The 25,498-nt window shown below is 34.6% G+C and overlaps 4 protein-coding genes across 5 annotated transcripts; 1 reads left to right on the top strand and 3 right to left on the bottom strand.

The window, feature by feature from the left end:
• Nucleotides 1-210: 210 nt before the first annotated feature.
• Nucleotides 211-5,080, bottom strand: LOC114186311. Its single transcript, XM_028074367.1, has 5 exons — nt 4,486-5,080; nt 2,320-2,370; nt 1,158-1,220; nt 968-1,036; nt 211-840 (listed from the first exon to the last, which is right to left on the bottom strand). The coding sequence occupies exons 1-5, from the start codon at nt 4,804-4,806 to the stop codon at nt 598-600; spliced, it is 747 nt and encodes a 248-aa protein (XP_027930168.1). The 5' UTR covers nt 4,807-5,080; the 3' UTR covers nt 211-597.
• Nucleotides 5,081-9,375: 4,295 nt separating this feature from the next.
• LOC114184174 (probable receptor-like protein kinase At1g80640) lies at nt 9,376-13,309 on the top strand. The gene is made up of 10 exons (XM_028071441.1): nt 9,376-9,867; nt 10,535-10,705; nt 10,826-11,067; nt 11,164-11,296; nt 11,394-11,457; nt 11,544-11,640; nt 11,728-11,827; nt 12,688-12,806; nt 12,897-12,986; nt 13,072-13,309. The coding sequence occupies exons 1-10, from the start codon at nt 9,750-9,752 to the stop codon at nt 13,222-13,224; spliced, it is 1,287 nt and encodes a 428-aa protein (XP_027927242.1). The 5' UTR covers nt 9,376-9,749; the 3' UTR covers nt 13,225-13,309.
• A 1,045-nt stretch (nt 13,310-14,354) lies between these two features.
• LOC114183095 (ribonuclease 3-like protein 1) lies at nt 14,355-16,906 on the bottom strand. Of its 2 annotated transcripts, XR_003604291.1 has the most exons (5): nt 16,620-16,906; nt 16,291-16,510; nt 15,943-16,054; nt 15,316-15,596; nt 14,355-15,073 (listed from the first exon to the last, which is right to left on the bottom strand). XR_003604291.1 is itself a non-coding variant. In XM_028069962.1 (4 exons), exons 1-4 carry the CDS (start codon nt 16,719-16,721, stop codon nt 15,458-15,460), a joined length of 573 nt encoding a protein of 190 aa, XP_027925763.1. In that variant the 5' UTR covers nt 16,722-16,906; the 3' UTR covers nt 14,355-15,457. The 2 variants fall into 2 exon arrangements, 1 of the variants encoding a protein (XP_027925763.1); XM_028069962.1 differs by having other exon boundaries at nt 14,355-15,596.
• A 1,663-nt stretch (nt 16,907-18,569) lies between these two features.
• Nucleotides 18,570-22,576, bottom strand: LOC114184133 (ATPase 9, plasma membrane-type-like). The gene is made up of 9 exons (XM_028071386.1): nt 22,374-22,576; nt 22,156-22,275; nt 21,499-22,050; nt 20,945-21,391; nt 20,728-20,850; nt 19,703-20,632; nt 19,438-19,611; nt 19,169-19,351; nt 18,570-19,060 (listed from the first exon to the last, which is right to left on the bottom strand). The coding sequence occupies exons 1-9, from the start codon at nt 22,413-22,415 to the stop codon at nt 18,782-18,784; spliced, it is 2,850 nt and encodes a 949-aa protein (XP_027927187.1). The 5' UTR covers nt 22,416-22,576; the 3' UTR covers nt 18,570-18,781.
• Nucleotides 22,577-25,498: the final 2,922 nt, after the last annotated feature.

The raw sequence follows: 25,498 nt of genomic DNA, 5'->3' as shown, positions 1-25,498 counted from the left end.
TGTTTAATGACTCTATCAATCCATGGTCCAAAAAAGCATTCAAACGAACACCCCCTCCTACAGAAACATTATGATTGTACAATATAACATAATTTCACACTTATAAAACGCAAGCTAAACAAGAGGTTCAGTGAGTACCGAGAATTTGAAAACGTTACCTTCTTCAACGATGCATAAGAAGCTTTTGAAGAGAATTAAAAAGAAAGCAAATGACCACAAGAACCAAAATTCTTGAATTATCTATGTAGAACAGGTAATTACATTAATGAGGAAATATATCTATAATAAAGGACGATCGAGGGTTGCCAGAAAGAATTTTGGACAATGTAGAAACCTGTGAAGGGAAAAAAAATGGAACTACACCTGATCTGTTAGGATTTCTACACTACCCTCAGTTTCATGAATGAAAAGAAAAAAACAATTTCCACATCAGTTTTGACCAAGTGGGAAATGTGAATGGTTTAACATCTACAATTACATTAGCAAAACTTACTTTGTTAGAACTGACGTGCTATTCCTTGTACTATCACTATTAGGCACAGTTGCAAGCTGAATGAATGTCACTGGTGATTTTATCTTTTTATTAGGTAAGCTAATTCAATGCATGGCATTGGCGCTGAAATCATCATCAACGGGCAAATTTAGATCAGGAAGCACGAATGTAGATTCTTGGTTACCATTGTCTTGTGCTTTGGGAGAAGCATTTGCTGCAGAAACAGGTGAAACGTCATGTGTGACAGTGTCTGGGGAGGCTGAATTAGATGAATGACACTCTGACGTTGCAAACTGAGATGGGCCACTCACAGCTGCACTAGAGTTTTGCCGTGACACAAAATCAAGCTGTTAAAAAAGTTCAACACATTAGATTCTAATGCACCATATCTCAGATAGTTTATTCGTCATTCAACAAGTTTTACAGATTTTAGTTTTACAGGTTTTACAAAGGAAGAAGATGAGGGAGCTTTACCTTAATTCTCTTTAAGCTTTCATTTGTTGTTCTATGTTTCTCAACAGTCAGACGCAAGGACGCCAGTTCCTGTTCCCAAATCCATAGGATGTTGGTGAATAAACCATAACAAATTGTATCTCCAAAGGTACGGAATGAGACTCAGTGAAGCGAAATTAACCTATTTATGAAAATAAAGGCAAAAACTCACTTTTTTCAAACTTCTTCTTTCCTTCAACAACAAATCCTCCTCATCTTTTAGTTCAGCTAAGGTCTGCAGACACGACAAAAATTAAGTTTAAGCAGGCAACTGAAACAGAAGGGAAGAAACACAAAGGGAGAACAGACAAATTTAATTTTATCCATAAGTGTAATCGCAAGAAAAGAAGTAAAACATGGGGCCATGGCGCTATTTCCAATTGTGTTAGCTGTAAGAACTGGTTAAAATTATAACTGTACCACGAGCTAAAAAACAAAAGATAAAATCACTAAAATACATATTTTTTTAAAAGATCTAAAACGCCAACAACCCATTCAGTCACGGTCTTTAATAAAGGAGAAGCTGAAAAAACAGACAAAATTGAATTGTAAGTTAGTTGTTGGATCAATCAAACTTTGCTTTAGTGTGTTTTCAATACTCCATGAGAACATGTAAACTAATTTGTTATTCTATTCAATTAACAGCAAATCACAACTACTAAGGTCGTATGAGGTTAAGCACCGTTTATCACCTCCACTAATTGGTCCTCTCTCTAGTTTCTTAGGTCATATGAGAAAGACAAATTATAAACATGCTCCATCCAAAAGTGGAGGGTGGGGAGGGAAGGGAAAAACAGGGTGCGGGGAAAAAGGATGAAGAGAGAAAGCAATAGATGGGATACAAGATATAGTAGAAATGTAGAGAAAGATTGGGAGTGACCAGTAAGAAGTCAAAAGAATGTTTGTAAGGACACAATGAGAACACATTGTTATAGGAAAATTCGCTGCATAGATCATGTCTACACAAGTTGGTGGTGTAGACCAATCAATAATAGACAAGTTGGGTAGTCTAGGTCTATATGATTATGTACCATAAAGTATAGTGTTGATGATTTGGTCTGCCCAACTTTCTCAAACATGGTCTACAAAAGTATATTTATCCCGTCATAGATTGGCAACCATCCAGCGCTTCTTCTATCTAGCCTTGATTCATATTCTTACAATTCTTAAATAGCATACAGATATATATATATATTCTCTCTTATCTCCTAAAATATCCTGATACACGCGCATCACGGTTCCTATAATCAAGTGTTCCTCAAAAGTTAAATTTATGAAACACTCTAATTACTAGAATATTCGAATATGGACATCAGTAAAAGGCTCATATTTACCTTTTTTCTTCTTGACTTTCTGGTAGTGGCTGTTTCACTGGGATTAGTAACCTGCAAAATACCAAATGTAAGAGAATTCAGGATCCAGAAAAATATGGATTTATAGAACAGATTATTAAATTAGTACAACTAGATCTTATTTTAGGGATTGTTTTAATCCTAAAAAACACAATCTCGGAAGTTAGCTGTTACGATCTTTATTTGAGAGAGAAAAAACTAATTTTAAATTTGAGAGTTTTTTAAATATTATATTTGGCCCAATTTCTCCGTTTTAGAGGAATAATTTGTTTGAAAGAAAACTAAGTTACACCGCATATTAGAGTAGAGATAAATAAGCAATAAATCAAGCAAAGCCCACTCACATAGACCTTTTTTGGGATCTGAAACTTTTAATGTGAGTAAGTAATAATAATGTGAAGCGAGAAAGAAAAACTGAAAAAATAAAAAATGCATCGTATAAGTATGAGTCTGAAGCACTCAAGGTAGCATTAATTGAAGTGTACCATATTCTAATATGAGAACTTGCTATTTATACCTTACGCTCATAGTGCAGTGGCTCCGTACCATCACAGCGATACAGAAAGAACGACGTTGTTTTGGGTTTAGGGTGAAGAAGAGAGCTTAGCTAGGATGGTGGTGAGAAACAAATCGCTCTCTTCAGAACCTGTCCATCCAAAAACGAACAAGCCTACGCCAAATAATTTAACTGTGTTTCAAAATGAAGACAGAGTGGTAGACCGGTAGAGATTGGTCCATAAGCCATTGACCCAACCCAACCCACCGATTTGGTAACCATGTGGTCCCCATCGATTTCGTATAGGAGCTACCAAAATCGCTATAATCGTTGATGGCATTTAACGCACCACAGTGCCACTCTTCCTTCGTCTTTTTACTTTCCAAGTATATTTATTTTGAACCCAAATAAAAAACAACACGAGATAGATACCCCATTTCATTTATTTTCCTCACACACTACACCACTCCCTCCCCAAAATAAAAAATAACCACAGATTCTCAGAATTCGGACCCTGTCCCACCAAACGCGAAAAAGACCACTGCTACTACCATAACAACAAAACAATTAAACACCCTCTTATTATTCTATGGGATAACACTTCCCAATCAAAAACTCCTATTCCCTTTGCTCTTTACCTTTTCTTTCTCTGAAAAAAAAAAATCGCATTCCTGATTTTGACTTTTGCCATTCACTATCTTATTATTTGACATCAACACAGAGGCTCGCCTTGTGTTCAAACTCTGACGCGGATATCGTAACTGACATTTGTCATCTTTTATTTAACTGGCATGTGAATGAAACGATGACGCACACCGAGATGGAGTGGGATTAGTTAAAAATAATTACTACTATTAATTAATAATTATTACTAGTATTATTAAAGCACGAAAGCGAGAGAGAAGAGAGAGAGAGAGTGCGGGTGCAGGAAAAGCATGAATGGAGCGACGACACAAATACAAGTTTCCCACCGAACCCTACCCTTTGATAGCATCGTAATTATAAAAACACCAAAAAAAGCGCACAACCAGTCAACCACTACTAAACACCACACCAAACATTATGCAATGAAGAAGACGAAGAAGAACAAGAAGAAGCAATTTGCCACGAAAACACGCCACCCAAAAAAACATGCTATTCCCGTAATATTACGCAAATACCCCTCGCAAATACCGATATCAATAAAATAAAAATAAAATCAGTTGCAACTTCCATCTTATACGGGCGAAACACGCTGGAGAGACGAAATTGGGTTCTGAAGGAAGGGCGTTTCCGTCATTTGAGAAGGAAAAGTGTGGAGGAAGAAAGGTGTGGAGAAGAAGAAGAAGAGTCATCGAAGCAAGGCCATAGTAACTACTCTTGTTTCAAATTCACAAAAACTCAATAGTAACAAAATGAAAATAAAAGTAACAGATGTAAAATTCTAAATCTGGCGTAGGCGAAATCCTCGTCAATGGCATTTTCGTCCATTCGAGAATCCAAGAAAAACCGCCACACCAACATGCATACACATACACACATATAGCTACAGTTACAGAGAGACACACACAAAAACAAAAGAAACCGTTTAACTCCGACACGTGAGGGCCACGAGCGTGACGGAAAAGTGAAACACAAAACAGAAGGAGAAGGAGAAGGAGAAGAGAATGAACCTTAGATCTTGAGGTTTGGGGTAGAGTGGTTAGGCGGCTGGACTCCTCGTAACCGTCCAGGTTGCCGCCGCTCGCTGACGTGGCGCCGCTCCAGGAGAGCGGCGTGGTGGGGCTGGCTCTGGTGGAGTCCTGTTTTTTGTGCGACGCGGCGGCGGCGTGTCTGCGGGCGGATCTTGAGCGGCGCTGACGCACGGTCCAGTGGAGGTGAAGAGACGGCGGCGGCGGCGGAAGAGGAGGAGTGCGGCGGAGGCGGAGGAGAAGGTTGACGACGAGGGAATCGTCGGCGACGGCGAGGTTGACCCAGTCGTCGTCGTGGCACATCTGGTGAGACGGATTGGAAGAAAGAAAACAAGTGGGTGTGGTTGGAATGTTAAATAGGCAATAATAAGAAAGAAAGAAGAAAGAAAGAAAGAAGGTGTGGGAGACTTATATGATGTTCCTGCTTCTGCTATGTATGCTTCATATCACCACTCCATAGATATAATAATATAATCAGAAATGAAAAAGAAAAACAAAAATGAAGAAAGGGAAAGGCTTGTGTTGTGATTGCAATTGAAAATTGTAATCGAAGAAGTTGCTGTGTGGATCATTCCTAGGGGTCCCACATCGGTTTCACGTGTCAAACAAACCTCAAGTGTTCTTTTTTATCTTCTCTACTCTTTTATTCCCATTTTTGGTGGGCAAGACACTGCCAATTATCGCAACAAAAACCAATTTTTCGATTTCAAAGAAAAATATAAAAAGCATGGATGGATTCTTGTATGAGCATATGCATGGACCCCATTTTGTTTTCATATTTCCACATCTAAACCTATTCTATAACTCTTTTTCACTGTAACTTAATGCACTAACTTTACTTTTATTTACATCTATACACAATCATTATATAACAAACTTCATAATTCACTCACAAATAAACACATATTATAGCCCAATAACTTTGTTACTTATCATTTAAGAGCCTTATAATATATTATGGTATAAATAGTTTACTTAATTATTATTCAAAGAGCACATTAAAATTCTTTTACTTATAGTGAGATTTTTATTCAATTTCCAAATATAGTCACATTACACGTAATTATGAACTTTAATGTCTCGTTTATTCAATTTATAACAGTGCAATCTTTTATTTATTTTCATATAAAACATAAAAAATGTAAAAGAATTATGTACACCATAGATAAAAAGTTTCCATTAATCGATGGAAATAGGTATCTATTGTACTCTTTCTATTTATATATGTTTTCCGTTGATAAAAATTATATATAAAGAAATTACCACGATAGTGGTGAAATAGTTATGGAAAATCAAACCATCAAAATTAGAGAACCATCGAGTTAATCACTTTTAATTTTGATAAAATTATTTTTGCAAAACTAATATTGAATAACAATGTCTTGAAAAAAATTATGTTCACAAACAATATCTTAAATTTGGTTTTAAAAATCTTATGTTTTAATTGAAGAAAATATATACTCACTTTGAAAATATCAATGAGAATATGTCTTGTCTTTAATGATGATTAAAAGTACATTGGGAAGACATTAATCATTATATAACAAACTCTTTAAGACTTATTTCTTTTGAAATTATTTTTTAAAAGTTCTATTAGAACTTTATATTTTAAAAGTGTATAGAATAATTAAAGAAAAGAGATATATTTAAATTGTTCCTGAGGAATATGAAACTATTTTTAATACTGAAACATATACTTATATCTATCTATGTTTTGTAGAAATATTTTATATAAATTTTGTTTATTTTTATTTTTCTTCTCTTAACACAAAATATATATATATATATATATAATAAATTTAATAAATTTTTAATTTTTCTCTTTCTTTATATGAACGAGAGTATTCATTAAAGAAAAATTATTAATAGAACATCAATAAGTTTCTTCAATTAAAACCGTGATTTTAAATCTTAAATTTACTTAATCAATTACTGAAAACATAAAAAATCTTAATTAATTATCAAGTTTAGTGAGGACAAATATATTTAGAGATGATGATTAATATAAAGATTAGTCCATAGTAAAAATTACTTTAATTACCGATTTATAAAACCAATTATAATTGTGTGAAACTAATTTAATTATCAATTATTTTTAATTTATAAATTGTTATCTAAAATAATCAATAATTAATTAATTTTTAACAATAAAATTGATCATTGAAAGATTTTTTTTGCGGTAAATATTCTCAAATATATTTTAACGGAAATCCAAAACTCGTTCAAGCCTCTTCATTAAATTTTGTTGTTTTGAATTCCTAAGGTTTTTTATCAAGCATTTTTATTTGATTAGGAAAACGAAACTATTCAAATCATATATTTATTTTCATCCTTAAAATGAATTACTTGCATTATTATTTTTTAAATAAACAAAACAATCGTCACGAATTATTTCAAATTTATATTTAATATACCTTTTTTTGTTTATGCACGAGAAAAAGACTCCCAAATAATTTTACGGGTACGCTTATTTGTATTCAAAAGTAAGTTATATACACCAGAGAAGTAAAATAACCATCCATGAAGAAAAAAAAATTCAAATTACAAATTTGGTTGAGTTGAGAGTTTTTTTTTTTTTTTCCACTTACGCGTAATTTAAGCAATTTGGGTGAACTATATTAAAACAGAAATTTAATGGATAAAAATTAGTGTGTGATTATAAACTCAATGCTACATAGTGAGAGATTTAAAAAAAAAAAACAACTAGATGCAATGTGTATATTTTAATATAATTAAATATACCTCGAACATCAAAGAGTTTAGGATTTAACTAAACAATTGATATGTAACGATATACTAAACAAAATATATTCAAATTTATATTTAACTCTATATTGATCAAAACTCTCCTTAAAGATGATCTTTGTGTTGGGTTCATAATTAGTTTTTTTTTTTCAAATCTCATTAAAAAGTTAACGTCGGAAATATAAAATTATAGTGTTTTATTAGTCCAATTATGCGATTATTATATTAATGTTACTTTTATAAATATTTGGTTATACATCGAATAAAACTGTATTTAAATTATAAATATTTGGCTATACATCGAATAAAACTGTATTTAAAGTTAAGTATATAGTTTAAAACGTAATGAATTTGAATTTTCTGTTGGATTTTTTTATGTTATTTTTCTACTGTACATTTATAACATATAGATTATCACTATTTTTGACGTTTTAAAATATATTAAAAAGATATTTAAAATATTAATACAATGTATTTTTAATACTCAGCAGAAGACAACACAAAAGAAAAATAATAGAAAATCTAAACTCGAATGTAATCGTGTTTTTGATATGATAGATTGCATCTAATTAACAAGTGATTACATCTAAAGTGAGAACAAAAGATAAGTAAAGGAAAAAATTTGAGTTTGAATTTGAAAAAAAAAGTGTTGGTCCTTTGGAATGCTTCCCTTCCCAAGATAAGAATCTTAATGCAAATTTCATTTGAAAACCTATTTCTCTCTCTTTTATTATAATATATATGTTTACTCTTGTTCCTGCCACTTTTTATCTTATTATTAAAACTATGTTTTAAATTATATAATAACTTGTGTAATTTATAATATATTTTGGATATATAGTAACAAAATTATATTAGTCATTTTTTAAATTATGTTATGAATGTAGAAGAAGAAGAAGAAAATGTGGAGGTGGAGAAAGAAATAACCCAAACCATGGATATATAGCCCAAATAAAACCCAGTACAGTCCCAACCCACAATTTAGAGACCCATCAAACTATGAGAATTCATTTAGTGTTCAATGTTGTTAAATATTTTATCAAACACTACACGTCTCAAATGCTTTATTTTTAATACGTAATTTTTTTTATTTAATTTATTTTCTTAACCAGTATAATTCATTAACATTTTGTTTTATTACTTTAGATTATGTAATTCTAAATTTGTTTCTCTCTTTCTATTTATTCTATTGTTTCAAAACTTCATGATAATATCGAGGTAATTTTTCAACTATATCCTTTTGAAACAAGAGAGAAATTTACAGTACATAATAATAAAGAGATCAGAAGTGCATTAAAAATTTAAATAAATTTATCATAAAAAAATGCAAATCATTTTTTAATCTCTGTCATAAACTTAAACACGAGAATATAACATCATAGAAAAACTCAAATACAACATTGTATATATGTTATTAATAGTTGTTTAATATCCTAAATATATGGATAAAGCACTTGCATGTTAAGAAATGATGGTAGTTATTTTGCCTATGTTTTCCCCTTTCGATTGGATGGTTTTTTTTATGATAAAAAGTTCACGTGACATATGTGACGTTATCGCAACATGCATTTTCCTCCAAAAAGTAATTATACATTATGCATTACATGAATATAATTATGGCTAACTTTATATTCTATTCTTCTTTAGTTTAACTGTATTTCTTTGTTGTTTTCCCCCTTTCCTTCGGCAATGGTTAAGCTGTATTGTTTGGTGAAAATTACATGCCATCCCTCTGATATGGTCACATCCTGTTCCCAATTATTCTGTGAGTATGATTTCAACTTCAAAGTAAAAACAGTGGAAATAGCAGTTTAACTAAGAGTTTAATTTCACTTCCAAATTCAGTAATCTAGTGTGTATATAAATGTGCATTGGGAATTGAAAGATGCATACTCCACTACTGATTAAGTAAACACAGAAATGCTAAGATTTAATTTCAATCTGTTCAGAAATGACAAGGTATAATGTGTCTTTGAATAGGCACTCTACTTTTATGACAAATTGCCAAACAGGGGGACCCTGAAGGAGTTAGAGAACAAGTCTATAATTTGAAGAAAGAAGAGGTAAAGAGAAAGCTTAGAACTTTATGTTCCAAAAGTTGGCAAAGCCAGCACCTTAGGAAAATCCTTGCATTAATTTTTGTTGGTGTAGCATAAATGGTGATGACCCACATGCAGGTTGTGCATCTCACAAACCCTGGGTGTCCCAATAACTTTTGAACTCTCCTCACTCACCTTTAGATAACTGCCACGTGATTTCAGGTTCCATGTTGCCCCCCACCTTCTCTCTGCTGTGAAATCTCTCATCATGGTTCTTCAATCAGCAAATTAAAAATGGTTTAAAAAGTGCTTTCTCGGTTTTCCTGAAAGAAGAACCTTTGTGGCTTTGTCCATTTCTGCACAGCCAAAACTCGTTTCAAAATTGAACAAGAAAAGAAAGAAGCTTCTCTTGACAACAAGTTATTCCATTCCACTCTCTCTCCTTCGACAAGGACACCCCAGATGAATCTCCTTGTTCTCTTCCTACCTATTTGGGTGCTTAGCATTTCTCTTTCCTCGCCAATTCTTCATGCTGCATCTTTCATTTCTGTTTCTCAAAATGCACAAGCTGAGTCTCCAGGTACCACACCAACAACTTCTACGCTTATTTTTAACATTCCTTTTTTAGTTTCTGCTCGCTCCGTGCTTGGTAGTGCCTTTTATGAGTTAGCATTGGTTCTAAACTCTACAAAATTCTGAACTTGAAACCCCAAACTACACAGCCCTACTGTACTGTTTCTGCTTCCTATTTCCTGTTATCATGAATTTTCCTTGAATCGTGGTCGGGTGTGATCATTTTATTGATATGTATAAGTGTGGTTTCTGAAAAATGCAATTTTGAAAGTAAAAAATGGTAAAAATTTCATATTTTGGTGCTGAAGTCCTTAGAAAACCATAATCCTTTCACTGGCAGTCATAAATTCTGATCAAGCAAAACTGTTTCCTCATTTCTGCTCTTTAAGTAGACATTTTCTGACTTTAAAGATCTCCCTACCAACTTTTTCATATTATATTTAACTTTTTGAATTGTAATTCCCATCAACGTTTTCTTTGATTTGAATTTTTACAAGTTCGGTATATCGGTTTTATAAAAGCTCTGGGACAGGGTTTTTCAAGTGTCAGCAATTGCAATTGTGTCTGCATTTGTCCGTATTTTTCTGCAATATCAAGAAAGATGACAGAAACTGAATTTAAAACCTTGTAATTGGTGTTTAATGAATTATTGTACTGTTCATATGTTGGAACAGGTATTCATGAGGTTAGAGCAGTGCACCACCAGAATTTGACTAAGAGAATTCTAATTGCATCAGTTGCTTCTTCTGGTCTTCTTGGTGGAGTCTTCCTAATCATAGTTTATGTCTGGTTCCGTCGACATAAAACCTTAAAACGCTCCAGAAGTAAAAGCCAAGAAACCACCGGTATGTCTATTTTCTCCGGTGAAACTTTATTTGGGTCTTCTTTTTGTTTTTGTGCAGAGGTAATGCAAGCATAGCAAATTCCTTTTCCGCTCCTCATTCATTTATCTATTGAACTTGTAGAGGCTGCAAAAGGGGAAACTTTAAGCTCGGTTAATGCAAAACTTAACTACTCAAGGATGGCAGATAAGAAGAGTTCAATTGCTATTTTTGAGTATCAGCTGTTAGAGGCTGCCACGAACAGCTTTAGCACAAGCAGTATTATGAGAGAGAGTGGTTCTAGAATCATTTACAGAGCTAACTTTGATGAGCATTTCCAGGCAGCTGTGAAGAAAGCAGATAGTGATGCTGATAGAGAATTTGAGGTGATGGTCCTTTAGAATTAGACTTGAACATGTATTTCCTAGGATATGATATTTCTCTTTATTGAATTCGCCTTTAGTTGTTGCGCTAAATTGCAGAATGAAGTGAGTTGGTTGAGCAAGATGCGCCATCAGAATATCATAAAACTTATGGGTTATTGTGTTCATGGTCAATCGAGGTTCCTTGTTTATGAATTTATGGAGAACGGGTCTCTGGAAACTCAATTGCATGGTACATTTTTCATTAATGTTGATCAAGAAAAAAGGAAAAAGTTCATGTATTGGGAACTTAATGATCACATGTTGCTCATTGATATCAACAATTGTAGGGCCTAATCGAGGGTCATCTTTAACCTGGTATGTCAGGTTAAGAATTGCTGTTGATATTGCCAGGTGAATTTTGGATGCCTGTTCTACTTAAAATTAATTAAGTATTAATTGCCTTATCTGTATTGTCTAATGCATATTTCGTCTATTAGAGCATTAGAATATCTACATGAGCACTCCAATCCTCCTGTGGTTCATCGAGACTTACAATCTTCCAATGTTCTTCTGGATTCTAATTTTAATGCGAAGGTTAGATTGTTATTCACTTAATAATCTTACATGTTCTCAATTAGTTATTATATTGTTCATTTTCCTTTACTGAGTTTTGTAATTCAGTTATCAGATTTTGGATTTGCTATGGTTTCCGGAATGCAACATAAGAACATGAAGATGTCAGGAACTTTAGGATACGTGGCCCCCGAGTACATATCACATGGTATGCAGGAATATCTATTATCATGAAAAAAGACATAACATAAACCTTGCTACACTGTTGTTTCATGCTCTTCCTGTTTGATCTCTTCACTTTTCATTTGAAAATCATTTCTTTCTAAGTTATTATGTCATTCTTTTCTTCTATTTCTCTAGTGACTGCTGCCATTGTTAAGTACTATAATAAATAAGTTCTACAATTGTGATTATCCTGAATGACAATCAGTGAATGGAATTTTCTTATTTGGGTAGAGTTTCTTTTATCCTTGTGCAAGTTGAGAAAGGAAAAGGATATATTCCACTTTTTCTTTTGTTGAAGTTTAGTAACTTACTATATGTAGTATTGTAAAGGAAGATAATCCAATTAAGAGGGATAGAAGAAGACAGGAAACCTAAAAGGCTATGTTTGGACTGTCTGAAAGGGATGGAATGAAGTGAAATGAGGTGTAGTTGGATGGAATGGAATGGACCCTTCTCTTTCTTTCCTTTGAATTTGGAAGGCATGGGAATGGGATTATCTATTATTCCATGATAAATTTCTAAAAATGGTACCTTTGTCCCGCCGTTTCGTTCTATTCCACTCCCTTCTCTCATGCATTTCATTATTTCATATTCATCATTAGATATTGAAGCCTAGCCTTAAACAACTTCAGTAGAACCCATTAAAAAATCTTGATAGATGGTAATGATTGTGCTTATTGTGTAATTTGCAAGTACTAGATTCTTTTGCGAGGGTAGAAGAGATATTAGTGAATTGAACCGTTTCCCCTTGTAATAGCTTTAAGCTGACTGAAACTATGAAGCTTGATCTTTCTATTTTTCCATTTTCCTTCAAAATGAATGTAACAACAACCAGCTTTTCAGGTAAACTAACTGACAAGAGCGATGTCTATGCTTTTGGGGTTGTCCTTCTAGAACTCCTAACCGGAAGAAAACCCATGGAGAACATGACCTCAAACCAGTATCAATCCCTTGTATCATGGGTATGTTTTCTTTCATGCCTTGACAGTGGAGAAATCTGAATGAAAACTCCAGTTCTGCAGTACTTGATGGTTAAAAGTTTCACCTTGCAGGCCATGCCTCAGCTAACTGACAGATCGAAGCTTCCAAATATTCTTGATCCTGTTATCAGAGACACAATGGATTTGAAGCACTTATATCAGGTCCGTTGAATAGAAGCACTGTTATCACAAGTTTTTCTGCTTAATGATAAATGCAACATCTTAAGTTCATGTTATCATTCTACAGGTTGCTGCAGTGGCTGTACTCTGCGTGCAAGCAGAACCAAGTTATAGGCCACTCATAACAGACGTGCTGCACTCTCTCATCCCTTTGGTACCCGTTGAGCTTGGAGGGTCATTAAGACTTACAGAACCAATCAGCTCAGAGAACTCTCATTGATATTGTATAATCGTGTTTTCATTTTTCAACTATGGTACTTGTGCACTTTTTAAACATTTTGCTATTATAATTATTGTTATTGATATTACAAAGAGCCAAAGAGGAATGTCCAAGTGTAATTATTTATGATTGCGATTTGATTCTTCATTCACTCGTACTATATGAGACTGGCATGCCTATCATATAACGGTGATATTACCATCTTTACAAGTTCTGAAAACACTCTAAGATTAATTTGGTGACTGTCCAAAAGCATAAACTTGGTACCTTAACAAAACCAAGCTCTTCACCGCTTAAACTAACACATGCTGCTTGTTATTTCTTTGGTTGTATTATCTCACTTGATAATTGAGAAAAAGACATGAGGTGCGAATCCTTGAGAGAATCAAACTAGTGAATGGAAACACGTTCACCCATCTGCGGTAATTGAAGCAGGGTCAAGTTGGCATTTTTTATAACTAGAAACAATCTAATAAGAACACAGCAATGAAGTTTGTTTTCAAGTCAAACTCATGGAAAACAACTAGAACGAGAGTCCAAGATTTCGTTCACTTTGTTTTAATGTATACTAAACTTCTTGAAATTCACGATTTTGTGTCATTGGTTTGGTTTCCAAAGCAGGTATGAACATACAGAAAATGTAAAATTCCTCCAATCATCTTCGTAAGAATCTCATGTTTCTTCGTAATCATCAATTTGAAGGAGTGCAGTTACAAACAAAAATTTGCTTAGTCGGCTTAAGGATATGCCTTATAATTTCTAAATGGATACGATTAAAAAATTCGTGATACTAATTTGGCTATAACTTTTATTTGACAGAGAATCTGCATTGTTCTCGACAAACGGTCCATGCAATCGTTGAAACATTAAGAAAACTTGCAGTAGTACATCTAATTTTCATATGAAGTACTCAAGTTATTCCTTGCAGAATCCACAACAAATACATAACGTACAGATCATTCATCATGATTCCGTGACCATAACATAAATAACTCCTGGATTCCAATAAACTTCTTAATAAGAACTTGAGTACTTTTCTACAATTCTAAAGTTATTTGAACTAATATTTTCAAAGATTGAATTACATTACCATAAAAGTTTTATTTTAATCACTTAATTTTCTTCTGTTATAAGGGAGCATATTGTATAGTTCCATTTCATGGTGAAAAAAAAAATGCATTATAAAATGTCATCTTAGTAGGCGTAAATGCAATCTTGGAAAAGAAAACAAGAGAAACATGAATGATACAGAAGATTCAATCTACTATGCCTCGATAGGAGACAATTTTAACGATACTACCAATGAAGGAAATCACTAACAGCCAAGGCAACATGTCTTGTAATTTTCCTTTTACCACTTCACCTTGATGAATGAACTACTTAAATACTCTTCCTAATGAGTTTAGAACAGCTTCTCCCCCACCCGTCCTTGCACTCCCAAAACACAGGGAAACCATGGCATTGTCACGCAGGATTTTGGCAAAGAATCCAAAGACAAAGCTTCTACAGATTGTCCATCGTGGTGGTCATGTTGAGCTTCATGACAGACCAGTAACTGCAGCTGAGATTATGTGCCGCTATCCAAGATGTTGTGTAACATATCCACATGTGTTCCAGCAACCATGGGCAGTTGTTGAACCAGATGCAGAGCTAGTGCTTGGACAGAAGTACTATGTAGTACCAATGAGCACAATAAGAAAGCTTCAAGGGCTTTCTCCAAGGAGCTCTCCTTCTCCTGCTCGTGAAATTGCAACCAGTTCTTCTTATGAGATTAGAAACACACAATCCAGCAGAGAGGAAAAAGATGATGGTATGCTTTCCACTTGTTGTGTCTTCATGAATAAAAGCACTGCAAAGCAAACAAATAACAACAAACGACATTCCAAAAATAAGAACCATGTTAGGAATTTGAGTACAAATGTTAATAATAATAATAATGGTGGTTTATCACGTGATAATTGCTTTGTGAGTCTGCTTAATGGAGGCAGGACTAAAACAATTGTTGGTGATATGACAAAAGAAACAAGAACATCATCAAACAGAGCTCAAAGTCGCAATGATAACACATTAGCCAGGAAGAGGACACAAGACCTGAGGGGAAAAGGGTTAAGAAGCTCTCCTAAGAATGTATGGTCTTCTTCTGACCATTGGCTGCCGAGTCTAGAGAGTATCACCGAAGAATGAAATAGTAGAAGTCTTGGCTGTTGATGATATCCAGTAACCTACTTTCTATTTATTGGCAATACTTTAGGTAAAATAATGCTCCCTCAGCTGCGTGATCTGCTGCTTCTTTCTTTTTCCGATGAGGCGCACCATAGCACTCTAATGTGTTTCCTGATGCTTCTACCGTAATGATAACCTTGAAGGTGAACCTGAGATAAGCATCAACTAGTCACAGAGGATAACAGAAAGAAAATGTATAATGATGTTTCCTTTAGTTTCATTTCATCATGAGTGACCAACAGAAGCAAAGCAGCAAAAGAAATTTACTATCATAAAGGCCAATTGTTTCAAGTTTATTCAAATTCTGGATGACACTTGGTCAAGTAATTGAACAACTTTAGTGGCAATCATTGCAATCTTGTGAGCAAGAATGAGTTTTTTTTTTTTTTTTATATAAGATATTGCAACTTAAATTGTACAGTTGAGAAGAGAAAATCAAAGAATTATTCAGCGAGGCAAAAACATAACCAAATAAGATGTAGCTCGTACACATACATTTTCTCATGACTTGGGCCTTCCTCTTTGCAACATTCAAAGAATGGAGGTTTCCAATGATTTGCAGCACAGATTTCATACAAAGTAGACCTTGCAGTTCCTTTCTTCATACCTAAATTCAAAGGGATCATAATAATGATAAAAGAGAGATCTTGAAAGAAAACAAGTAGGAATTAAAAGAGAAAGATAAGACATCATGCAAAAGTGGCAAACCAAAGTAAAAGACAGGAAAACAATTTAATGGACTAAATCAAGAACCCAATGGTTCTCCACCAACAACTTGAAGACCTGATACATTATAATGATTAGAGACAATAAGAACAATTTCGAGAAAGCACGTATACCAACCTTGTTCTCTCTGAGATGGAATTGTTGGGGTACTACCACAAGACTTACTCTTTTGGTTAGATGAAGTTGAAAATGCTTCTTCAGCTACAATTTTCGTCATTCCCGAGGAGGGTTCTTTGACAATGTCTTTATCAGAAGCATGCATCATCTTTCCCAGACTGTGTTTTCGATTTCCAGCTTTAGCAGCAGGTCTGCTACAAAAACTGTTGTTCAACTTACTCTGCAAAAGAGGACAAGAAAAAATTTCTTTCAAAAGAAAAGACAAATTTTGCGCGAACCCAATTATAAAAAAAGAAAAGAAAAGAAAGGAAAATAGAAAAATTAACAACCTTTGAATTAGAGGAAGGATTTGTGACTGGAAAGGGATCAATTGGAGGAAGGTGTTTGAGATTAACAGCAAGTTTTGGGGTGTGAGAGCAATTGTTTTCCATGCTTATTTGTCTTCTCCTGTTCAATAATCTTTTGCAGTATTTGAGAAGATAAAATGAAGAAGATTGAAGGGACCGAGAATGAAAGTTCTGAAGGAAACAGCACACAAATCTAGTTGTTCCTCACTGTATCTTTCTTCTCCCAAATGCAATCCAATGAATGAGTTAGGTTTACTTTTATAAACTCTCTGAACATTAGGTTAGTTATTCCTGGAATAAAGACATTCAGTTAAGTACATTTTAATAGAATATTTTCTGTAAAGTACAATCATATCATAGAAAATAGAAGAGATACAATTATCTCTGTGAAATTCTATTCATGAAAAAAAAATCAAAAACTGTGTAAATTTAAAGATAATGAACTTTAATATTTATAAAACCCTGTCATATAAATTCTACATATAAAAAAGTATTAAATTTTAGGTTAAATTAAACTTAGAAATACAAATAATTCACAAAATTCATAAGCAAAACTCATGTAATCCACGTGTTAAAATATTGAAAAAAGAAAATGAATCCACATTATCCAAAATTGTGAGTAGTATGTTTTGTCAAATTTCAAACTTTACTTTTTTTTTTTTTTATGAATAAAAAGAAGTGTAAAAGTCTTATCTGGACACTCGAATTCATTTCTTACAAATTGGAGCCAAAATAGGACACTCTACTTGGATTACCAACTAAATAAAAATTTTCTTTCATAATTGATAATATTTATTATTAGGATTATTTAATTGATATAAAAAATATAATATCTTATAAATTCAGTTAAAATAACGAATCTCTCAACAATGGAGGCCATTTATCATTGTGGGATGCTGTATAAAAAAGTTTAAAACAAATAAGTAAATGCTTTTAATAATTTCATAATAATAATAATAATAAATAGATTTTAATAACTTGTTTGGCCAATTCTTTGCTCCAAACACAAGGCAATTAAAAAAAATGTTCAAACATTGATTTGCTTAATATATACTAAAACAATAATACATTCAAAATGACGTTAATCAGACAAAAGAAAATATTCCATCGGAATATTCACTTTTAAAGGAAATGAAATAGAAACATGCTTACGGGATAAAGTATTTAAATAATTGTAGTTTTGTTGTTAAAAAATGTCCAAAGGAGGCATATAGCTTTGGTTGAATTTCACAACAAACGTCATGAGTTATATCGTTTTAATTCATCAAATTTTATTTCTAGATTAATATTTTTAAGGTTTGAATTGTTCCATTTTTTTGTGACAAAAATATTTTTTTAAAATTACAAAACGATTTTTTTTTGAATATTTATATCTTATTTATATTAACGCTTGCTTAAAAACAAAAATGACTTCAATAACTTTATAAAAATTATCAAGCGACTATATATATATATATATATATATATATATTTAATACATTACAACTTTACTTTAATAATAAAATATTATACTAAGTTATTGTGACTCAATAAGATCAGCAACAAAAAATATATAGGTATTATAAGTGTTATGACAAGTTAGGAAGTTGCAAATAAAAGTTGAGCTTCTTTGGGTTTAAAAAAAATAAATAAATAAAAGTTGCAAAATTTATCATGGTTTGTTTAGATGAGATTAAAGAAATAAAAAGAAAAGAAAATTATTCCTCTGTTAATTTAAATTAACTTGTAGATAAATTTATTTATTCATTTATTTATAGGACCTCTTCAATGTATTTGTTTTATTTTTTAATTTATTTATTGGAAGTTTTCTACTGCGAGTTCCTCTGTAAATGAAAAAAAATACTGCGAATCTAGTAATGGTGAAGACAGAGAGTGAAGACACAAAATCTTCTTTCATTGATTATGAAATAAGAAAACAAAGCTAGAGCTAAGGCAAAATTAGAACGATAACTTAAGCAAAACACTGTCTTCCAATCATGGATTGTGATGCACAATCTCAAAGCATTGGATTATTCTATCAGTCCCTGCGTTCTTCAGAATCCAAACAAGATTCGAGACGACAGGGACAATATAATAAATTATCTATTTCTCTTCTATTTTATTGTCTAAATCTATGTTGTCGTGATTGTTCCGACAACCCCTGATCACACTGTGTAGTGCTGCTGGATTGTCTCAATGTCAAGTCCTTTCAGCTTCACAACAGACTCAACGTGACCCTTCAGAGTGTGAAGCTCCCTTAGCCTTGCCACCTCAGCACGTTTCTTGGCCTGTTCTGCAAGTTCCGACAGCTCCCTGTAGTTGTTTCTCTCATTCAACATCTCGTCGGTTTCCGGTGGATTCAACCCATGCAATGTGCGCTGAGCGGCAGCCCACTGCGCTTCTCTTTCTCCCTTTCCGTAATCGTTCTTTGAGGTGAAAGCAACCTGCATCATCATCGTCATCACACAAAAACAATGTCACAGGTACCCACTTAAACATTCGTGATTCACAAGGATATACACTGAGATGTTGTGTTATGTTATGTTACGTACCCTATTGTCAGTGATATTGTTCCAGGCCTTTCCGGTTAATCCATATCGGATGATGAACTTCAGAATATCCATGGGAATGTAGAAAACGATGCTGTAGAGCCAAATCACACCAGCCCAACCCCATCCAATGCCTTGCATCTTTGCGAAACCCCAGTTTGCATACACAGCTATCACTGTGGCAATCTACAAAGACACCAACTTTATATACATATAATGAAAGAAAAGCAGTGACCGAGCCACAAGAACACGTGCATTTGATCGATACTCACCAACTGTGCTATAAGAAAAGCAACGACAAGAAGCAGACCAGGGCGTTCAACGTAAGACCAGCTCCTCGAGCGTGTCACAAAGATGAGTGCTTGACTTACAATGCTCACTTGGAGATAAACAGCCGCCGTGAGCTCGCCGTGGTTATCCCTGATGGATCTCACTCCGAATTTGTCCTGCCATTGGTGTTTTTTTTTTTTTTTTTTTTTTTTTTTAGAGGTTGAGAAATATTAAAGAAATGATTTTGGAATAATTTAAAAAAGTTACCGAGAAAAAGTTGGATGCATGAGCAGCCCAGAAGAAGACAACGGTCATGACAGCAAGGTAGGTACCGAGAACAACGCCGGTGATGAAAATCTCTCTCAACTTCCAGGAATCTGGCATTGGAGATGGCTTCACCCTGTCTTTGGAAATGGTCATGATGGTGCCGTCGTTGAGAATGGCAATGATGAGAACCATGAAGGGTGAGAAGTCAAACTTCCAGATGAGAGCGAGCAGCATAAAGCCCAACACAACTCGGATGGTGATAGAAACAGCATATATGGTGTAATTCTTCATCCTTTGGAAGATTGCTCTGCTTGTCAACACAGCACTCACGATCACACTCAAGCCAGGCTCCGTCAGAACTATGTCAGATGCACTTCTAGCTGCGTCAGTTGCATCAGCAACAGCGATTCCAATATCTGCTCTTTTCAGTGCAGGAGCATCGTTCACACCATCTCCTGTCATACCACAGATGTGCTTCCTTTCCTGGAGTCTCTTCACAATCTCGTACTTGTGCTCGGGGAAGACACCGGCAAAGCCATCAGCTTTCTCGATGAGTTCATCAACGGGAAGTGTAGCAACGGACTCATCCTTGTTCTGACCGAGGAGGGATGAAGAAGGATACATGTTGCTTCCCATGCCAAGTCTGCGACCGGTTTCCTTGCCGATAGCTAGCTGATCGCCGGTGATCATCTTAACGTTAACTCCGAGATGGAGAGCGCGCCTTATAGTCTCGGCACTGTCGTGCCTTGGTGGGTCAAAAAGTGGCAACAGACCCACGAACTGCCATGGTCCTCCAGGACTCTCTTTTGTCTTTTCTGGCACTTCTTGTTTTGAGACAGCGAGCGAACGAAGACCGCGATCAGCAAATTTTCCAATGATGGATAAAGCCTTCTTCTTCACGTCTTCCCGGAGGTTGCAGAGCTCGATAATCTGACAATGCAAGCAAATGTCGGGTTAATTTTACTTCACAGGTAAGTAACTATGAAACATACAAACTTGGTTCAGTGTTGTTGTTCACTGATTACCTGTTCTGGTGCACCTTTGCTTACTCTGTACCAGTTACCTTCACTGTCTATGTATGTTATGGCAGTGCGCTTTTCCACCGGGTTAAATGGAAGAAAGTGCACCTCTGTAATGCCATCTCTAGCCTGCACCAAACAGAACAAATTTGTTTTGTTATCATTAACTATTCCATATCTCTTTTGGTTTGTTCATGTAGAATGAGGATTGTTTGTTACAGACCTCTTTTGGATCACCCAACATTCCAACTATGCAAGTATCAATAGCATCCTGGTTTTCAATTCTGGAGGCCCTGGCTCCAAGCAAAATCACTGTATCCTTGTCGGCATCTCGTGAGAAAACCTCAATCAAAGACTTGTCCACTGTGAGCTTGTTGAGTGTTAGGGTGCCAGTCTTGTCACTGCACAGAACATCCATCCCAGCCATTTCCTCAATGGCTGTCATCCTCTTGGTGATGGCACCTTGCTCAGAGAGTCTGTGGGATCCAATTGCCATTGTTACTGACAAGACTGTAGGCATGGCAATGGGAATCCCTCCAATGAGAAGGACCAAGAGGTTGTTGATTCCACTCCTGTACTTGCGGTGCTGAATTGGATACATAACCACAATCTCAATGATCATCCCCACAGCGATTGAGCAAATGCAGAAATTTCCAATGGCCGTCAAAACCTGATCATTAGAAGTTGCATAATTGAGAGTTTACAACGGACATGAACATTAATTAACACGAACACGAACAACACAGACATGAACACAGACAGTAGAAAAGGTTGTACCTTTTGGAAATGACCAACTTGGTTAGTGCTGTCGACTAAATGAGCAGCCTTACCGAAGAAGGTATGAACCCCAGTAGCGATTACAACTGCTTCAATCTCTCCTTGCTTCACTGTGGAGCCGGAGAAGACTTCGTCACCAGGGTTCCTAGTAACAGGTAATGACTCACCGGTGAGTGCAGATTGATCAATCTTGAGGGAATCTCCTTCCAAGAGACGGGCATCAGCAGGGATGATGTCTCCCAGTTTGACGCTGATTATATCTCCTGGTACGAGAATGCTGGCATCCACTTCAGACCACTTTCCATCTCTCACAACCTTCGCTTTGGGAGCAAGACCTGCCATGAGTGCTGCTGCAGCATTGCCGGCGTTGTTTTCTTCGATGAAACTGATGGTTGAGTTGATAAACAGCAACACCACGATTCCAACAAAGTCTTGCCAATCTGGTGGTTCACCCCCTCCATTTGCCAATGCAATGGCCATGATGGCAGCGGCTTCCATCACCCATGAGAGAGGGTTCCACATAAAACCCAAGAATTTAAGGAGTTTGCTATCCTGATAGATCAAACAAACATAATGTTTGTCAGAGCGAAATGAAAGAAACAAAGAAAGAAAGAATCAAAGAATCAAAGAATCAAAGAATGAAAGAATGATGATTGCCTCCTTTTCTTCCAACTTGTTGGGTCCAAAAACTTGCAACCTCTTTTGGCCTTCCTCATTGGTGAGACCTTCCTTTGTACAATTCAGTTCGCGGAACACTTCATCGACAGGAATCCTCTCCTTCAAAACACAAAGCCACGTTACATTATAGTAACATGAATCTGAGAATACAACGAGAAAGAAAGAGAAGAAAAAAGGAGACAAGACAAGACACTCACGAGATCCACTGCCTCGTTCTTGATGTCTTCGAGACCTCCCATGTTGTTGTTGTTAAGTTAAAGAGAGAAAGAAGATGGTTGCTTGAGAAAGAAAGTGTGAGAGATGGGTATATATACACAAAAAAATGCTAACTATTTTGGTACTATTTTGGTTCATGGCAGTGTGTGAGTGAGAGTTTCTCTCTGTAGCGTTGTTCTGAAATCTCTCCTTCCCACTCGTTCACTAACAAACTTTTGCTCTCTCTTTCCGTTCTTTCTTTTTCATAACTAACTACACTAAAAAACGAGCCAAGCACCGAGCCTCGTGGCGTTACCTTTGACCCCACTCGTGCGCTCCCACGTGCCACCCAATCTCATCGTTATTACTACACATCGTGGTCAAATCATACCATGGTAATACACGTAGGACATAGGCCCAATCCGATTTATACAAACACGGCCCAAAACACTTGGACTAACTTCTACGGCCCAAGTAACATTTTTTTTTTATTTCAAGAAATTTTCTTTTCACTTAACATAAGATTGCACTCACTGGATCGTTTCAATGTGAAGCCTTTTTTTTCTCTTGGATAATAATCCTCCAACTTCATTTTTCTCTCCTTGTTTCTGCTATACATCTACTGAGTATAGAATGGAGTTTGGATTTTCTATTGATTTTTTGTTATTGTTCTTCTGTTATGTTTTCAAAATACATTGATGACCATTAATTTAAAAATTTAAAAATATATTAAAATTATCTTTAAAGTATTAAAATAGTGTGTTTTTAATGTTTAGCAGAGAACAATAAAAAAAATTAGACTCCTGTAGAATGGTAATTTTTCAAAGACAATGATGGAGTTCAAATTCATTTTTTTTTATATATATTAAGGGCACGCTTTCAGACAATATTGCACTAATAACATTAAAATAGTGTCTGTCCCATGTAAAGGAAGAATACCAATACTTTGACACACATAAAATTTTCTATACTATTCTTTATTTATTTATTTATTTTTAAATACAAAAGTTTGTTTTTTTATAGCTATTTTGTTTCACAGATTTAACTAGAATAGTTTCAATTTGTCACTATCATTAGGCTATTCAAAGAAGAGTTGTTCTTTTTCTATGATTCTTGCCAAATCGATTGAAGGGCTATTGCTTAGCATCTTAACTAGGTTAGACTGTGACATGACCATGATTTATGGTATCCTTCTATTTGAGGGAAGAGAAGAGAGACTTGTTAAGGTTAAAAATCTAATCAAAGAGACCATGATTCAGCTACACCGAATTATAGTTTTTATAGTCATGTCATTAAGATTATCAAATTTGTGCTTTTAAACGGTTGTGGAAGACAAAATCAATTACCAGATGGATGAATAATCATTAGGCATGAGGTTAAAATAGTGCCGTTTTTTGTCCCACCCACCTTTACAAAGATTTAAATTCACCAAAGTTAGATCAACATAGTAGCAAAAAAATTGATGAATCATCAAAAATTAAGACCATACCAGCCATTATTTTGTTAAGAAATTTTAGAACCTTCTCTAAATCAGTAAAACTTTTTATAACAATGGTATCAAAATCTTGCAACGAACTCAATGTCTCAAATTGGAACCTCGTTGTTTTAACGAGGTTCTTACTCTAACGAAAGGGAAACTTAAATTTAATGATAGAAAAGTTTTGAGATCTTGTACGAATGGGTTAACCTTTTGAGAAACGGTGAGTATTTTTGTTTGCATAATTGCATTAGATACCAAAACATTCAGAATCTCCAAAGTTTTACAATTCAATATTTTCATTGTGTTTGGTTGTTTTGGTTTTGTAGCTTGATTTGAACTTTACGATAGAAATGGTATAATTTGCATTTTACCTCAACATATGATCGATCACTAACTGCAATGTTTGACACTATTTTCCATGTCTTGTGCACTATTGCTCTGCTATGAGAACAATCATAGTATGACTTTGGCATGATTGCAATTTGAAGGGACATGCTGGTCCGTGTTGTTGGAAACAAACATTGTCTTCATTGTAAGCATGGAAGACATTCTCCATGCACATGCTTAAAGTTGCCGGCTGAAGAATTAATTGCATTACAAAAGTGACAGATAATGCTACCAAATCTCTATTTTTCTTCTGAAAAAAAAAAAAACTAAGTCGTAAAGGAAAATTTGAAAGACATCGCTTGTTAATTCAATTGCATCGTAATAGACCTTGTATCGTGTTTAATTATATTTAATGCTCAATAAGATTATCTAGACCAAAAGATGCATGTGAAGCAAAGAAAAAAGTGGTACACAGACAACTTTTGGGTACATTGATTCATAAAACATTAAATTTTGTGTCTCTCTCTTTTTTATCCACGACATGTAATAAAAAGAAGAAGTGTAAATGTGATGCTATTGAATGTATATAAGATCTGAGTGTTTAGATTTTAATATAGTAAGGGGCTTCATGAAATCCGGACAAAAATAAAAGTTGTGAACGGAGATGTTTTGCGATCGGTAAAAAAGAGGATTATGTGGGTCAAAAGTTGTGCTTTTTGCAGGAACAAAGGATAAGGGATGGAAGGATAGTTCAAAAGAGAATAGAAAAAAGGGTCTCTGTTGTGTTATCAGCTAGAAAAAGCAAGTGGGAAAACAATAAGAATGTTCATTGTTTAACAAGTAATGCCCATTTAGCTCACTTCACATTGCCACACTTTGTCATTCATATTTGGCATTATTTGTAATGTTCACATCTCTTGGATTTCTTGGATACACACCAAATCAAAGTATTGACTTTATATGTTTGGGCAGTTTTTGATGATCCACCACCCAAACTAAAACGTTTCTTGCTCTGTGATCGCTCTCTCCTAATCATGCCTCCAGGTGCTTGTTACTATCCACTCCAACGCCTGCTACTGCCAAAACCGTTGCACTAACCCTCTTTCAATAATTCCTCTTTACCTTCATAATGCAATGCTTCAAGTTTGTTACCAAAGATCAATTTTGCTACTAGTTAATCATTGCCCTTCTTTTCTTTAGGTTATTTTCATAATCCATAGTTTGTTAGTAACTGAACTTTAATTCAAACTCTTCACTCCGAAACATATATATAATGGATGAGACTAAATATTGATAGGTGATCTGACACCGATTCGATTA

This window comes from Vigna unguiculata, chromosome 5, assembly GCF_004118075.2.
Source record: "Vigna unguiculata cultivar IT97K-499-35 chromosome 5, ASM411807v1, whole genome shotgun sequence".
NCBI lineage: Eukaryota > Viridiplantae > Streptophyta > Magnoliopsida > Fabales > Fabaceae > Vigna > Vigna unguiculata.
This window is presented reverse-complemented; position numbering and strand designations above follow the sequence as displayed.